Source organism: Sinohyriopsis cumingii, chromosome 3 (genome assembly GCF_028554795.1).
Source record: "Sinohyriopsis cumingii isolate HCF-2022 chromosome 3, ASM2855479v2, whole genome shotgun sequence".
Lineage (NCBI taxonomy): Eukaryota > Metazoa > Mollusca > Bivalvia > Unionida > Unionidae > Sinohyriopsis > Sinohyriopsis cumingii.
In genome coordinates this window covers 101210684-101229092 of record NC_142963.1, presented here as the reverse complement: position 1 = coordinate 101229092, position 18409 = coordinate 101210684, and the positions used below count along the sequence as shown (strand labels likewise).

General features: G+C 34.3%; 1 protein-coding gene across 4 annotated transcripts in view; it reads left to right on the top strand.

Annotated features, from left to right (window-relative positions):
- Positions 1 to 18409, top strand: part of LOC149803406 (zinc finger MIZ domain-containing protein 1-like) — a 410193-nt gene that overhangs the window by 354161 nt on the left and 37623 nt on the right. The window contains exon 1 of one of the 4 annotated variants that reach the window (XM_089953105.1): positions 16063 to 16281. The exons of the other annotated variants lie outside the window; for them this stretch is intronic. Within the exon in view, the coding sequence (XP_089809231.1) occupies positions 16211 to 16281 (71 nt within the window). The 5' untranslated portion in view covers positions 16063 to 16210. Of the gene's footprint in view, positions 1 to 16062; positions 16282 to 18409 lie in introns of those variants that run through there. 4 annotated transcript variants of the gene reach the window in all.

Below are 18409 nucleotides of genomic sequence, written 5' to 3'. Positions count from 1 at the left end.
GTGACATTCAGAGTAATAAAATTAATGAGAACTGGATTGAGAGGATTAATCAGAACCATCTAATCAGAACTATATAAGGTCATTGCCATAAAAAAATAGGTATATCGAAAATAATGTTTGATATTGTATATTCCCATTGTGCTGCATCTGTGAAAGCAATATCTGCTGATTAAAGCCAAAAACAAAAATATTCCAATTTGCAAAAATGGATCAAATTGTAGAAAGTTTCCTTACCCATGTGATTCATTTTTTTTCTGACGTATGTACTGATAACATGTACACTGTAACCTTTAATAGACACTGTAACAGATACCTATCCATAGAAAACAATTATGAACCCATTTTCTTAATTTTTTGTAATCATATTACCTTTTATACTTCCCACAAAACTATGTAGTTGCTTAAGTGCTGTTTATAGACAAGTCTGCTTGCACATAAAATATCACCATGATTTATTCAAAATCTTAGCTTGTTTGTTTTTAATAATTCTCACAGGAAATTAGTTTTCCATGTAAAAAAAAATGCTTAGGTAAGTGATGTTGAATGGCGCATCAGCACATAAAAGACTATTAAGTACCAAGCAGTTGAGTTCCTTGCCTGAGGATGCACCATGGCAGCCAGGCTGGTCTTTGCAGGATCTGAACCAACTATACTTGCTGATGGTTGTTGTTGTTGTCATAGAGTTTAGCGTCATTTTTCAGCAAATGGAGTCCCAACAGGGGTCTAAGTATGAATAATTGACCAGTGTCTTTCGAGAACTTCAAAATTGATAATGCTGCATTTTATCAGCGGTCTCCAGGTTTCTTTCAGGCAAATTAGATAAGACTTTTGCTGGACAGGTCCAATGTGTAGTAACTGTTAGGATACAGTTGGGGCATGATCCGAAGTCTGATCAGCATTTGGCTATTCGCTCTTTTTACTTCTAATGGTTAAAACATGAAACATTTAAAAGAAATCATTATATTTAAGATTTTAGAAGTAATTTTCAGTGCAATACAGATGTCAGCAGTTTTCCTGCCAAAGCAGATAATAGAGAGAAAATTTGTTATTAACTGAGTGACCATCTTGGTTTCACTTTCACCAGCAAAAATTAAATTAATTAGAGCTTCCACTTAAAAGGACTGAAACAACATTTGAACGGTATAGAGGCGATTTTGTTCCATGACCCCGAATATCTAATACTAAAATAGATGTGCAGAAAATGGTATGACACTGTTACAAAAGTTAATGTGGTTCATTGACAAGATGAGAAAGCACTAGTATTTTTGCTGCTGTGAAAACTTTACCAGAAATTGAACATTAGAGCTCCATTACGGTATTATGTGCATGAATATGATTTATTTCATCAAGAATATATTTGGATGACTTGTGAGTTCTTCTGAATCCATTGGCATGAAGATGAAAAATTTAATTGTTATTTCATTGATAGTATACAAAATAATGATTTATGTCATTGTTTTTAAAGTATATAATTATATGATAAATAGGTTATGAATTTGTACAGATAAAAGCATGCATGGACTCGCTCTGGAAGACATCTGACTCACCATCACCAAGACAATTTGTCCACACAAATATATTCTGCACAAATTCAGTAACTGATACAAATGTGAAGGGAATACATGGTATATGCTCTTTACAGAAAAAAAATCAGTAGAGTGAACTGTGTAGACCCCAGTTTGATGGCACATGTAACAGCAGATCTGGGCAGGGTCCACCAAATCTTGTGCCCTGAGACACAGACCAGTATAATGATGCATCTTGGCTACTGTATCATCACATTTAAATCTAGTAGCCCAGTGGAATGTCACCATGTGATAAAATAATTGGTCTTAGTTTGTTTTAAAGACTTTTGTACACAAAATACTTTGCAAAGATATTAATTGCTAATAACACAATATATAATGGATGGCTTGTTTTTATCTAATAGTTTCAGTTTTAAGTGCCTTTTTGCCCTTAAAATTTAAGTTGGGTTACCAAATTCATTTCCAGTATGGTTCACTGGGCTAACATCTGATTTTAAAATCTGTTTGACCCTGGCAGATCTGGGTCTAGACTGTTGAAAGTTCATTGGACTGTGGGGGCATATAAACAGAGTAAATTGTTTCTTCCACTGGTTATCAGTGTCTTGTTAATATGGCTGATTGTCCCTTGCGCTTCTTATCTCTGTTGCACTGTCAAGATAGGTATATTAGGAAGGGATCACCTGAAGGCAGGTAGAAGATTCAGATTCAGCCAGTATATGAGACTTATTGGCAGGGGCATTTTGTTGATATTTAGCAAGTATAAAAATGACATGAATTTCTCCATAAAGAAATTGCCGAAAAGGACAACATCAACCTTGTTTCCTTGCATTTGACTGGTATTTAAACTTACCCCAAAAATACAGATATTAATAATTTGGCTAAGGAATTGGTGGAACAGAATCAAAAGGCCAATGAACAGTATGAAGCCCAAAATGAGAAACAGTTTTGTGATTTACCTGTAGATGCATCATCACCTCCAGAGGTAGATTTAGATTAAACTTGATTAATCTTGAATGTGCATGTTTTGGCAACTTGTAACATGTACCTGGGATAGCCAGAATAGTAACAAGAGGGATCAGTTTTACATAATTTCTTGTACCCTCAGGGATATTTAGGTTTGGTTACAAAAACTATCCGTCCCCTTGTACTTGGTAACTTCTACATGAAGTTGGCTAACATTTATCTGCATTGTATTGTTAGTGTTACCTTGATGTACTCACCTATCAGTTGTAACCAACTGCAAATGGCACAGACCCAGATCTGCCATCACATATTGTGCCAGCAGATGTGGTTCTGTGCAGTTTGTTAGGCGCATTATGCTATGGCAGATCAGGATCTTTATAGTTAACAATGTGACTCAACTTGTAAGCTAGTATAGACAGTAGTGGATTATTCACAAAATGAGAAGCCTAGTTGAATCACGGAAACTGAAGAAAAAACCATTGTGTTTCATTTGAAGATGATTACCAACATTTTTACTAGAACATAGGACTACCAAATTAAGAAAAGAAATACTGGAGAATTCCCTCATTTTACTTTGTATACATACATACATACATACATACATGCATACAGACATACAGGCAGACACACACACACACACACACACACACTATAAAATAATCAAGAAACTTTTCAAAACAGGATCAAAGCCTTCGACAGAAATGTATACAGTGAAAGGTCAATACTAACACACTGGAATTTTTTATGCGGCTGATGACTATTTTCATTTTATATTTCATAGTTATAGAAATATATCAATGGAAGAAAAATAATGCTGACACCATGACAATATTACTTTTAGAACTAATATACTTTTTTTTCCCATTTAGGAAATTTATCTGCCTTTGTGTATGTTATTCCAACCTCTACTTCCATATTTAGGCCCATTTCATTTGTCTTTTTCTGCTCATTCTCTCTCTCCTTCTGTCCCTCTCTTTCCACTTCAGGATGTGTAGATCTTAAAATGTGTCATCTGTACAACCTCTAGTGTACATTCATGTAATCATTTAGTTGTCATCAAGAAATGACTAAAATGAACTACTAATAGCAAAATGTTGACTGTAAGTGTTAACTTACTTGTACTTAGTTTTCAATATGAATCATAGAAACTCTCGGTGACTGAACTACATGACCTGTTTGTATGTGTCACACATACATTATTGTATACTTAATGAGACAGTACACATTCTTTAGAAGAAGAAAAAAAAAACTTGTGATATAGTAATAAAATCAGAGTAGCAATTTAACTCGCACCTCAGTCGTTTTTAGAAACAATAGATAAATCAGGCTCAGGCATTGATTAGTGTTGCTTGTGAAGCCAAAATTTAGTGACAATCAAAAGGCAGCATTGGTAACCAAATTAAACTGCAATCTTGCCAAGGCCACACAAAACTTCACATTTGAATGTACAAATGAACAACAACAAAAACTAACAAACAAAAATCCTTGCAAATAAGTTCACAAAGATTAATATCTGTTGTTTAAAACTGTTCTGTGATGTCTCTACATTACCCCATCCCAACAGTACCAATCCATGCATGAAATGTATTAACAAAAATAAAAATTGAATCATTCTTATATGAATGCGGTCATTTTATCAATGAAGACAATTTGAAGCATGATACCTGTACGTACAAGCTAAATTTGTAAAGTGTTGTTGAACAAAATTTATTGTAAAATTTAGAACTTTTTTTATATCAATGTAGTAATGCAGCTTTTAACCATATTTGCACGGAATAGATATAATGCATGCAAATCGATGTTTTTTCTCTCCATTAAACAGTATATAATAATAAAAAGAAATTTTACATTTTTTTTGTAAATCTTTTCTCTGTACATATCTCCATCGACAACTTGTACATAATGGGGTAAAAACAGCAACAAATGGAGCTCACAGAATAAGTGAGGCTGTGAGTTGCTGAGGAACCTCTGAAAAATTAGGATGGGGGGAAACATCAATGTTGTGTGTTGGTGGGGGAATGGGATCAATGTTTTTGAATACTTTTTTAATAATAATATTGGTAACAGTTGTCAATAAACAGTTTTGTCTAATGAAGTTCTTTGCTTTCTTGTATAAATTTTCTTTATTTTTAATATATCCAGTAATGGAAAAGCTTTTAAAACTCGTGTGGTTTCAAGATGCATGTACCATTGAAAACGTGTATTATTAGATCACTACTTTTTGCATGTGATTGTAGATACATTCTAGTGTTACTCTAGATAAAAATAAAACAAGATTTAGCATTTAGAAAACAAATTGAAAGTTGTTTAGCGAAAGCAGCAGTGTTGAATCTTGATTTTTAAATAATTGTTAGATTAGTAAATTACAGTGATTTGATTGCAAGTTATAGTGAAATTTGTGTTCATGCTTGAGTTACCTCTGTGTGTCATTTTGTAAATTTTAAGTTCACTATAAACTTGGGAACTTGCTCCTCCTTAACAAATTCTGTCTGTGAAACAGCTATTTCATGTACCTAGTTCACCTTTCACTTGGTTCGTTTGCTACCATTGATCACATTTGCAAATAAGTATGATAAACTACTGGATAATGGTAGATACTTTAATTATGTTACATGTTCTTAGTGGGGCCCTGGGTGGCCTAGTAGTCTAAACTGCTTGCCTTTGACTGATTACTGCCTTGTCACCTCTGTCCATAGGGACCCCGAGTGGTCTAAAGCGCTCATCATTACGGATCACTGCCATCTCACCTGTCTGCATGGGTTCGAGTTGCGGGGTCTGCCTATGTTGGTATGTGAGAAAGCTTGCATGTAGCTTCTCGTGGGTCGGTGGTTCTTTCCGGGGTTTTCCCGGGTTGTTCCTCCACCATTAATACTGGCTGCTATGTATAGCCTATCATGTGCTGAAAAATGGCGTTAAACCCTACAACAACCTCTATCCATGTGGGTTCAAGACTTGCCAGTAGCTTTTTGTGTATCACTGGTTCTTCCTGGGTTTTTCCTCCACCAGTCCAAATGGCTGCTTTATATAACCTGTCTTGTGCTAAAAATGTCATTAAGTACTTCATTAGGTTCTCATGGAAACATTCAAAGACAAATGTTTTGATCAATTGACACTTCTCACCTTTAAATACAAGAGGGCATCCCACTTGATAAAACTTGGTTAGTTGGTATTTATGCCTTAAAGTCTTACCTGTAGCAGGCCATAGGCACCTGCCAAAAATGTGTTCCTATTGTACTGGATTAAAATTTAGAGAAGGTAGGGTCTGTTTTTTTGTTTTTTTGTTTTTTTTAATTTAAAATTTCTTTTAAAACTTAATATAGATTGTAATGACTAGTATATATGATGTACTAAGTGTTTCAAGCACTGGGTAAAACTGGTTCAGTTACATGAACAAATCAATTTTGGGATATGTTCAATTTCTTTTCTTTTTACTCTTGGTGGAAAAAAGTGTTAGGGTCAGATGAAAAACAGGAAAGATTGGCTACCAGAAACACTCATATTCTACTTTTTGGTTTTACTAACAATTAATTGTCAAAATTTAAATGTTTATGGTAAATTACAGTGTACTGAGAGAGAAAAAAATTAATACAGAAAATGTTGATGTTTTTGGCACATCAGCACTGTAAGGCTATATAAGCACTACAAAAAATTGTTGTGATAAAGATTTCTGTATCGAAAAGCTTTATTACCAAAGAGCGATAAAAGTATAGTACAAAAATACAGCAATGGGATGATAATATATAAAAGATCCCAATCAATGGTGAATGTCAGTGGTGTGTATAAAGAGTAATTAGATAATAAAATATGTAAATTAGGGTGATTAACAGCACACATTATTGGTTAAAACTACCCAGATGAAATGGGGTTGTATATTAGCTATGTTTTAGAATAAATTTTGAGTTCCTTCATGTGCTGAACATTGTAGCAAGGACATAATAAAATATGACTTCATATTAGAAGTTGAAAATTTCATTATGTTGATTTAAATTAGCCACCCTTTTCAACTGTGAAATTATCAATATATCAAGATTTGATTTACTAACTTTTATTTCACAATCTGCGAAAGGTCTCTGATACTTTTTGGTGCATTTTTAAAGAAATGGGATTCTCACCTGGCTTCACATTATAAGTGTGTCTGTGAGTTGTTAAAGTGCACTGTAGCATTAGGGAGCAGTGTATTTCAAGAACCATGTTTTTTTAATATGATTGTTGCATTGGTGATGATATATCTCTGTATTTCCTTTTGGTCGCTATTTAATATCATCATTGATACTAAGGAAGTATTATAGTATGAAACTATCTCCCTGTGTATCCTATGAAGGAAATTAAGTTTTGCACAGTATAAACCTTTCTTGGAGGCCCATACATTATTATTTAGGACCAGCAAGACAGCATAAAATTTCTTCAAGTTAAGATGACCATCGGTTCGGGAGAAGTAGTATTATCAACTAGTGACCACTGGGTAAACTACCATCTACTTTTCCAGAACAGATGCCTGCTTTTACAATACTGTATCTTTTTTTTTAAATACTGTTGCATGGACTGGTACTTATAATATGACTGGCCAGCACATTATGTGATGACAGTGCTGGTTCTGTGCAGTTTATTATCATCACTGAAATTGAGATTTTGATTTGTCTGTTAAATTTATTTGGCTTGAAATAATGCACTATAAATTGTTTTCACGCTCCCTGTGTGATTGCCTATCAAATAAGGTCTGATTTATATCAGGAATTTTTTTTATATAAAAAAAATACGGTGCAATTGATGTGAAATTGTGAACAGCTGTTGAGACTGTAAGGCACAGATGAGTTGTACAACTAGAAGTTAAATCAGTATAGGAAGTGTTTGATCATTTGCATTTAATTAATGATTATGCTGATTGTAGGTCATTCTTAAAACTAGAACAATGTTATGGAAAAAGGAAAATGCCCTTTACTTATATGAATTGGCCATGAAGGGTCTGAACTGACTACTGACTATTGTTGTATATTCATAAGTCATACATGGGATTACATAGGACTCGATAGCCAGTTGCCTCAATGAAATCAATCCCAGGCTGTGAATTATTGATACTTTCTTTTGCACAGGGGCTTCAAACTGCTACATAATCAAGTCATTTTGATGTCTGTTTATTTCAAGACCTGCCAGTCCAGGATCTTCAGAAAGATGATTGTGTATAGTCATGCTAATATATATGTATGCAATTAAACAGCCTAAATAAATAATATCAGAAAGATGATTGTGTATAGTCATGCTAATATATATGTATGTATTTATACAGCCTAAGTAATTTTAGATAGATCTCATTATGTAGGTTTCACAACAACAGATTTTGTAAATGTCACTTGTCAAGTGACAGAATGACTTGCAACAGCCCGTCAGAGGAATAATGCATTTCTAACAGCTGACTAGTAGAGAAACTGCTCCTAGTCACTTTGCTTTTATGATTTTATTGGCATATTTTCTGATAATAATGAATTGTTGCAGTTTGTAAGTAAGAAACTTGTCGGAACCACTAAGAATTTTAACACATTAACCCATGGTGACGAGTTTAAATGGCAGGAGGTAGTAGCCTACTACTGAGCTCTGTATTGTCAAGGTCATGTATGATACACTAAAGTGGGTGGTATTATAGAAAGGTAGACAGATGTAGCTCTACAATGATACCAAATAATCTGGAATTTCTTGTTGCACTACAAAATACAGAAGGAATAACCTCATTCTTTGGACCTGATTTATTTCTACCCAAAATTTGCCCAAGGCTGGAATCTAATTTTGTGACCGGATTTTTGGTCTCAGATCTAAGGCAGACTAGTATGAACTGCAAAAAGTAGGATAAGATGAGCATTTGGAATAACGAGTGGTCTCAGTACGATAATAATGGGTCCATTAAGCAAACAAAGAAGAAAAAAGAACAACTTTTACCCTTCTGCTCATGTGCGAGTCAAATAGCCAATGAAAAACGATGTTTCTAACACAACTAGACAGTTATGTTATTGGAAGATCACCTGGAAGTTGGTGTTTTAGGATGTATTCAGAAATAGTTTTCAAAAATGTGTTTCCTACTCAAATTTCAGACGAAAATGACAAAAACCTCCAGGGGTTAATGTGTTAAGAAAACTTGTTTTCAAAAATGTGTGTGTGTGTGATTTGGATTTTTAACGTAGCTTTAAAAAATTTCATTCTTATCGCTACGATGTCTGCAGTGTGACAGTTTATAGTGATGTCTAGCACTGGGACATCATGCTGCAGACGTGTAGCATAATGTCCCACCTATGCACATTATCCTGACACCAGGCTGACCAGTCCTAACACTAACCTCTTAATGCTGAGTACCAAGCAAGGCAGCTGTTAGTACCATTTTTGTAAGTCTTTGGTATGACTTAGCCAGGGATCGAACCCACGATCTGCCGCTTCTGAGGTGGACGCTCTAACCACTAGGCCACTGGAGCAGTTCTTCAGAAATATAAGGGTGTTCTTAAACATGATCTACATGAAGAAACAAACTTGTATATAAGAAAATTTTGCATTAGATGGTTTTAGATGATGTCACTGAGATAATGCCTGGTGCTACAACCACAAAATGTAATAATGCCAGAAGCCCCCAAATATGGATAAAGAAAGACCTATTTACATGAGCTTAAATAATTTCATTCTTCCCTTCTTAAATGCCAACTATGCATTCAGCTTGTCCTAAAATTGTCATGGCACTTGTAATGTTAAAACTACTGACAACTTGTCCCGTGGTTTATTCTTGCATGCTCCAACTTTCCAGCCAGTTCTGATTACACTCTTTTAGCAATTCGTTTTAAACATTTTATTACTTTTCATGAAAAAATTTCATTTTCCTAAAGAATATTCTAACAATTATTGTTTGAGGAAAAAAAGAATAAAGAACAAGTTTATGCCAACAATGACACAGGTGACAGTTGCACTTGATTGTTCAAAGCCAATCACCCCTCAAGGGTTGTACAAACTTCTCAACACTTATTTGGAGTGAGAATATTATCATGTGCCTAGAGCTGCATCACGATACGACCACTTTTGCACAAGATCATTCCTGTAATATCACGACAGCAACAAGGCATTCTCAACAAAGCACACTGACAACAGGTGCCTGACCAAGAGTCCATGCCAAGGTTACAGTCTGCAGAAAATTCCTTTTTTTGCTTTCCAAATAACATTACTTATAGACTGCTATTTATATCTAATAAACTTGTCATCAATTGAAATGCTGGGGACATAGCTGTTTATGGTAAACATGCTGCAATATCAGTCAACTAGAAATGGTTTGTCAATGGCCTTGGCTGTTATCTAACATTTGTACCATATTTTTGATGGTGTTATTTGATAATGTGACAAATAATAACCTTGTGGGTTAGGATCTCTGGTGTTTGACTGAAGTCATAATTAGATGATACTTTTTAATCTAGATCATTATGCAGCAGAAGGTTCCTGTCTGTGATGTATCATATATGGTTCAAAGTAGTTCATGGCTCAGTTGAATCAAAAGCTTGATTTTTGTGTCATCTGTGAAAGCTGGCTATCACATCACATGTCAATCTTCACTGCAGATATAAAGTTATGATTTTTAAAAACTGTAATTGTTTTGTTGACCTTTGAATTAGCCAGTGGAAATGCAGCTTTTAAATATCTGAAAGTGAATCAAATCGTGCGGAACACATTCATGCTCTTCATCCACAGTGCTTAGTCTCCAAATGCAAAGATATTAGACTTCATTTGATTGGTTGATACAATTGGTGATTATGATAATAAAATAGGTTACCAGAACATGACTAATCAGTTGCTGTCATATCTTCATGTATAACAGTGGAGATCTGCTTTTAATCAGATTGTGCAATTGGTCGTTCTTCATTGTATCTATTTGCAATCTGTGTATGGCAGTTGCTTGTTTAGTGATAAAAGTTCAAAATGTTAGTATGCCAATAGAATATGATATGCATGTGTAACAGAATCATCAGATATACTTTTGAACAGTTTGTATGTCACATTTTCTTTAACAAAGCTGAAAGTGCCATTTACCACCACAAATTGACTGAAATGAATGATTGACTGAAATTGACTGAAATGGTCATTTACCACCACAAATTCGCTGAAATGAATAACATGGTCATTTACCACCACAAATTTACTGAAATCAATGATAACAAACAAATGGTCATTTACCACTGAAATGAATGATAACTTTGTTCATGTGCAGTCCATGATTATACAGTTTTACCTTATGACAAATGTCACTGATGAAATATATTTCATTAATTATGCATTTTTGTCATAAATCTTTGTCTTATTTGGAAATGTTTTCTGGATTGATGTCATCTTTGTAAAGCAATTTTCATCTTGTTTATCAATGCAAGTTACACTCTAGGTAATGTTTGCTAAGATTTGACCTACATTAGGTTGAAATTTCTGTCATAAAATGTGAGTCTTCACAGGTAGGCAGTTTGGGGTTGGGGGGACATAGTCTAATACCATACATTAATGTACACAGGTACAACTGTAGATATCATGGAGTGTGACTCAATGATATATGCTTAAGAGTTCATTGGCATGTAAAAGTTGGATGTTAAAAAAAAAAAAAAACTCATCTAAATGTTGCTATCAATATTTTAGTATTCTTGATTACCAGATCTTTACATCCGTTGCTTTCTGACGCGTATGTTTAACAGACCCAGGTTTTGATTGCTGTGACTTGGATTTGTGATGGTGATCTTTCAGGTGGGTATATACAACTGGTGGTTAGATAGGCCCAGTTTCCTGTATGGGCATATTCTTTGCCAAGTCACAGGTGAGCTGGCATAAAGTACTGTCTTACCTTTTCCTAAATATGTGTATATATGTGTATATATCAATTTCCAGAATTCGTGCCTTGAAGGTCAGTGTGCTAAACATGCCACCAAAATGGTAGAGTGTTCAAATCCTACCGTTGTATCTGCCCAGGTTGACTACTGTGGTGTGTCTGTGTGAAAGGCACTTTACTCAGTAATCCACTTGTATTTCTTTGCCATAAACATCAAACCAATCCAAAATTTGTGATCCCAAAAAGGCATTGAGATTTTAACAACTGCTCTTTGTTATAAACTGTTTTTATTTTATTTTAATGAATTTGAAAATGATTTCACATTCTTGTTGTTTTGTTATTTAAATTAAAAAAAACAGTCATCTTTGCAATTTTCAAAACTTTAAACACCACTTATATAACCTTTGTTGTGCTGATATGCCATTAAACTGTATAGATACATTCTGTAATCTTTTTGTAGCAGCTTTTATTTCTGTTCATAATTGATCATTTTCATTAAAAAAATGTTTTGCTTATGCAAATTTCTAGGAGACCTCAAAAACTTCTTGCCACTTCAACAAGAATATTTCAGATTGATTACAGTCTACATGAATTGTAAGCTATAGACAAGGTGCATTTGAAATACAATCACAGTTACCTCAATTAAATCTCAGATGATGTGTGTATATGGCTCATTTTAAAGGATCCTGTTGAACTATTTCCAAGTAAAACCTTTAATTTTTCACCCACTGAAGGCGCTGTCATCAATAGTTTTGTTGAGGTTTGGGTTGCAAGTTTTATATTTGAAAGATCGTTTGACATTTTCATAAAACTATTTATCTGAGAAAAGAAAATGACTGAAACAACTTAGGCCATTGTATCATGGTGTGCATTCCTATGTGATGAAGTAAAAGTTTAGATACAACAAGTAATGAATCAGTTATCCAAACACATCAGGAGAAATGGATTTTGTCCACATGGTTATTTTTCTGGATAACTCTTACAGTTATACAGAAGAAATTTTGTATATGGGTTCAGTCCATGTGTCTTTATGATCCAAACATCATGATAATTGTTCTCTATATCCATGTTCTTCAGTATAGGGTACATATGGAAGCGATTTTTGTCTGTCTGATAAAATAACTTTTTGCATATAGTGAAACATAGGTCATCCAAATAAAGTCACTTTGACACTTGCCATCACACAAATACTTTACTAAATTTGATATTAGGTCTTTTATGTCAGAAAACTGAAGGAAAAAAAATGGATCTAAATGGAATTGTCTGCATTTTGCAAATTTACCTTTTTTTTTAGTACTATCAGGTGTGGAAAAGTCACCAATATGTGTGGTAGCCCACCTGTTTCATTGATAAACATGTCCATTTAACATGCATTGAAAAAGCATGTGTATATGGCTAAAACTGTAAGGTAGCAAGTTTCCCAAAAACAAATAGAGAAACACTCCATGAACACAAACATTTATGTAATTATGTTTGTTTTTTTTTTGTTGTTGTGGCTTTTAGCATTCAGCACTCAGATATCTGTAAATTTAAACTTCCCAAACAATTTGGTCAAATTGTTTTTGTCCTGTAGGTACAAGAAAGTATGCATGCTTGAAACATTAGAAATCTGTTTTTAGTTTTTGCTAAATAAATCAAACAAATAAATAGTATACTTTAAAACAAATGAAAATAAAAAAACGTTATGTCTGAATCAAAAAACCCATTACAGTGTACAGCTTGGTTTCTTTATGATCCATCAGTATCATAACTATGCACCGGTAAAAAAAAAGTCTTTACAAATACAAATTCTTCAAGTTTCCAGAATAGTGTTCAAAGAAATTAGAGCACTGCTAAATGCTATTTCATTTTTATTGGTGTACAAATAAAATCTGAGAACATTTTGCCAAATGTGATGAGCCATTTTCATTTTGTTTAAGAAAAGTAAACTACGTGTCAAGTCAGGGGTCTGCAACCTATGGCATGCTTGCCACAATGTGGCATGTCAAGGGTTTTTTTGTTGCACGCGAAGGGCAGCCAGAAATCTTGATTTTAACAGTGTTACTCTCTTACTGGTGGCACTTGCTCGTTCATTTTTTAATTAGTTCGGATAAAAGTGGCACGCTATGTAAAATAGGTTGCCGACCCCTGTGTTAAGTGACTTGTCATTCCTCAGCTACGGCCATCTTCAGCCATCTGAAATGGCGCAAACAGAGTTTGAAAAACACAACCACTTTTTTGTGCTTCTCTATACTTTTGTATGAAAAAAGGCATTAGATTAAGTATATTACATCTAAAGCAGTTAGACTTTAGTTAGTACAACTGTGTAAATTTGGGCAGTCAACTATGCAAGATATTAAAAATTTGGCTTCTTTTGGAGGGAAGGGTTGACTGACTGGGAAATCATCATAGTACCGCTTATTCAAGCAGTATGATTTTGACTCTAGGCTTTTTATTCAGTTAAAAAGAAAGTAGTGTTATCTAGTTGATCGATTGATTGGAGTTTAATAGCACATTAACACAGAACAGACTATCCTGTACTGAGGTATATTAAGACAGGGCAGATTTAACTAATGTGCCATCTAACACACAACAGATTATACTGTTAATTACAGGGTAGATTATACTGTACCAAGCCTATTAATAATTGACATGATACTGTAGTGAGACACATTAACATGTGATAGATTATGCTGTACTGTCCCAATTAACACATGCCATATTATATGCTATTTGTGGACATTAACATGACAGATTATAATGTAGAGCTTTATTAATTACAGGGCAGATTATAATGTGCCAGACCAATTAATACATGACATATACTGTGCTGAGGCACATTAATACATGACAGATTATACTGTACTTGTGCACATTAACATGACAGATTATACTGTAGAGGTCTATTAATTACAGTACAGATTATACTGTACCAAGCCAATTAATACATGACCTATAATACTGTACTGAGGCACATTAACACAGGACAGATCATGCTGTACTGAGGCAAGTAACACAGGACAGATTATACTGTACTGAGACAATTAACACAGAACAGAATATACTGTACTGAGGAAATTAACACAGGACAGATTATACTGTACTGAAACAAGTAACACAGGACATATATTACTGTACTGAGGCAATTAACACAGGGCAGATTATACTGTACTGAACCACAATTTTTTACAATAGTGATACAAACTTAGAGCTCCTTTTTGTTGTTGTTGTGGTTGTTGTGGGCTTAACACAATACACGGCAACCAGTGTAACTGGTGGAGGAAGAACTCTGCAAAATCCTTGTAAAAAACACTGACCCATAGGCACATCATTTTTTGTGTTTAAAAAAAAGATCTTGGTGCAACTGAAACATAGTTTTTGTAACAATATTATGACAAATACGTTCAATTTTGCCTTTGATGGATTCCATCCATTAATTTAGCATATGGTTTGGTGTCTACTGACAACTGTTTAGAAAAGTTTTTGTTCGTAATAACAATGCCTTCATACTTTTAAGCTGTAAAAGGCCAGTCAAAATATGTAAAGGGACATAATTCAAATTATAATCCTGGACAGAATTGTTGAGTCAGATAGGTTATCCCCCTTATATAGTTTGTATGTATCACTTGAAACAACATTGTCCTGCCAATAGAAATGCTCATTAAGGGGATTTTGCTCAAGTATTTTCTCTGAACATTGTATGACTTTTTTTAATCAATTATCTTTTTAGAGATACAGAGGGGAAAACAACAAAATTACATTGCAATCATTTTGAGGAATATTTATGGGCTTTTTTTATATTCAGATCATCAAAATGAAACATGCTTATCAATAACTAGGCAACACGTTCATCACTTGGATTCTGTGTAGTATTACTTTAGCTCTACAAGACAGGTGTATTCTCATTTCTTTGGTTGAATTTAATATCTTTAGACAAAAGTTGTAGTTTATATAGTGTTACCATTATTCCCAGTCAGAAGTGTTGTATTTAAAATCTCTTCTTCGCTAACATCGGTCTGCGAGACGAATTTCTGTTTTATCATACGAAAGAGTAAAATTGATAACAATACCAAAATATACATTCTGCCGTTTGTCGAGTTAGTACTTCTGTGTTAAACAGTTTCCCATTTTGTGTAATCTGATTTTCTTATTTTTACACCTATTTTCTTTTAATAATGGACGCGTTTACACGTTTGATATGGGTAAGATGTATTGTATAATGCTAGAAAAATGATACGCTTACCACAATGATAGTGCTCCCAATTTTTTTTTAACTAGACAGGTAATTGTGCGTTTATTGAATCTTGACAGTACAATTAAAGCTCCCATTCAGGTGAGATAGAATTAATTACAAATATTATCACCGATAGCCTTCCAGGTTGACCCAGATGGAAGTGCTGTATGCTGCATTTTACTGTGAGTTTGCCCACATGGGAGTTGCTCTTTGTTCTGCCCCTTGTGCTTTGAAGTTCAACACCCCAATTTATACATGTGCATTTGAAATGCTCCATAAAACCGAGTCAACCCAATTGCTATATATCTTTGGAACTAAGGTGTAAATACAATACATATGTTAGAAGGATAGACTAGTGTTCCAGTCTCTATATACAAATTCAGTGACAAATTTGTTGCCAATAACAAACTATTGGGGGCCACAAATACAGAGCAGTCAGTCATTTTGCCAGCCTTAGACAATGCGTGTAGGCCGTCTGATCTGATCATGTGACCAACTACCTCACTAGCTCGCACAAGGCTTGACTGGTTCTCCCGATCATAAAACAGCCAGTTAGTGAATGCATGTATCTAGTTATTGTCCGAGATAATATCATGGAGAATAAAGAGTGAGAGTGTTAGGATAGACAGAAAGGGAAAGCGTTTAAAAAAGGAGACTCTAGGAGCAGAGTTTTCTGAATTCCTTATGGATTGGACTCATTTGGCAGGTCAATTAGCAACAGATATTCAAATATCAGTGAAGACCGGAACAGAAAGGTAAATTTATAGCCTGTATCTGTCTTGATTAGTGGTTGGTAACTGGTTTAATGTTAAACTGATTCCCCCCCCCCCTCTCTCTCTCAACACACACACACATTACGTTTAGATTACGTGTTTTAAAAATAATGGATGTACGTCATGAAGTACTTATAAAACTAGTAATGTCTGTTTTGTCAAAAGGTATGTCGATCGCTTAAACACTTGACTGTCACTGTTCATGTACAGTGTAATTAGAAATCAGCCGGAGTTCTGTCACTCCATATGAGAATTGATTTACAGTAATGTCAGTAACCCACACACGCGAGAAACGGACTGCTATTTATGATCAAGTGATACATCGATAACCTCTTTACAAAACTTATAAGAATTAATAGCACTGAAGTAACGTTAAATACATGTGGTTCAGCGGGAACGATTTTTACCTTCTGATCTTGTTTCACCCCAAAGATTCAGTGATACACTAGTACCTGGAAATGTGATACCAGTTATATAACTAGAAGTTTCAGTTTTTCTTCATTGACATGTATAATGCGTTGATACTAGATATTAAACATATCTAATCAATTGCGATCATGCACCGCCAGTCAGTTTCAGTTATTGAGATCTTGTAATTTGGAAAGGATACATTTTTATTAACAAGTCCAGAAGCTGACCAGATATGAAGCCAACCAGTTCACTTACACAAGTGACTTATACCCATTTTGACTTGCTTATTCTTGTCAAATTTCTTTCAGAATACTTTTTTATACGTCAAACTAACATGTCAGCAAAATAAAGATTGCATTAAAGGTTAACGTGGACAGATGAGTAAAATTATTACCACTGTACGTGATGTCGTGCCATGCTATATTTGCACACTCCACCCACCTGAAACGTACTACAAACCTGACATGTATACATATCACGAGACCTTTTACCCTATATGTGTGACCTAATCATTGAGGCATCTATACCGTTCACCTTACGAAAAATCTTGAATTAATTTGTTTATGTGAGTCATTCAATGTTTTCTTATATATTTAGATACATTTAATATAAATATTTAATTAAAAAGGTCATTAACGAGAATAATTCAGTCTTAATATAAATACTGTCAGATCATGGATACTGGTATTTATTTTCACGTATTCAGATTAATTTAACCACTGTGACAGAAATATTACCATTGTTTTGAGTGTGCTTGGGATGGAGGGAATTGACTTGAATGTAAGTGAGTTTCCAGTAAAACTTGAAGAGCAAAGGGTGGTTGAAAGTCTTCTAAAAATGGTATGAGCAGCTGTCTCGCTTTGCGCTCAGCATTAAGAAGTTAGTGTTAGTACTTGTCAGCTGGTGTCAGGATAATGTGACTGGGTGGGACATGATGCCACATGTCTGTGGCATGATGCCTCAGTGCTGGACATCACTATAAACCCACACTGAAGACACTGTAGCAATATGACCAAATTTTTTGTAAAGCTATGTTAAAAATCCAAGTCACACACACACACACAAAAAGGTGGTTGAACTGACATTTTTGCAAGAGTTAAAATGTGAAGATTAGAACTTACAATCATTAACCTTAGAATCATGAGATTGACTATAAGAAAAATTTGTTTGCAAATATCGACAAACACAAAGTGCCAAAGTTTTGAGTAATACACAGTTATAACATAACATAAAAACAAGGAAACCCAGTAGAAAATTGGAACATCACATATTAAATTGAAATGCAGTATTTATAAATCTCCACATAAAATTGTTTGGAAATCTCATTGATTTAGGGTTACTTCATGAAAAGAATTACTTTCTTCACAGTTTTTGCAATCCATATAATTTCTAAACTTTCGCATTGGACCAGTCACCATTCTTCGGATCAGATTAGATGTCGATCAGATGACCTTGTTTTAGATTTGTTTTCTCAACAGTGGCAAACGAAATTTTCACTTGAGTATCTTTTGCACTGTGTGCGAAACAAAAATTCCATCATTATTCAGAAAATTTACAATCTAAGAAAACTCCTCCATGCATTTTGGTGGAGTGTCTTGTCTTTGTTTTGCACTGCGGTGTTCATTTTTGCTCTGGGTCAGTTTTGTGCTGATATTTCCCTGAGAAATAAATCTTAACTATTCCTCTGACCCATTGTATT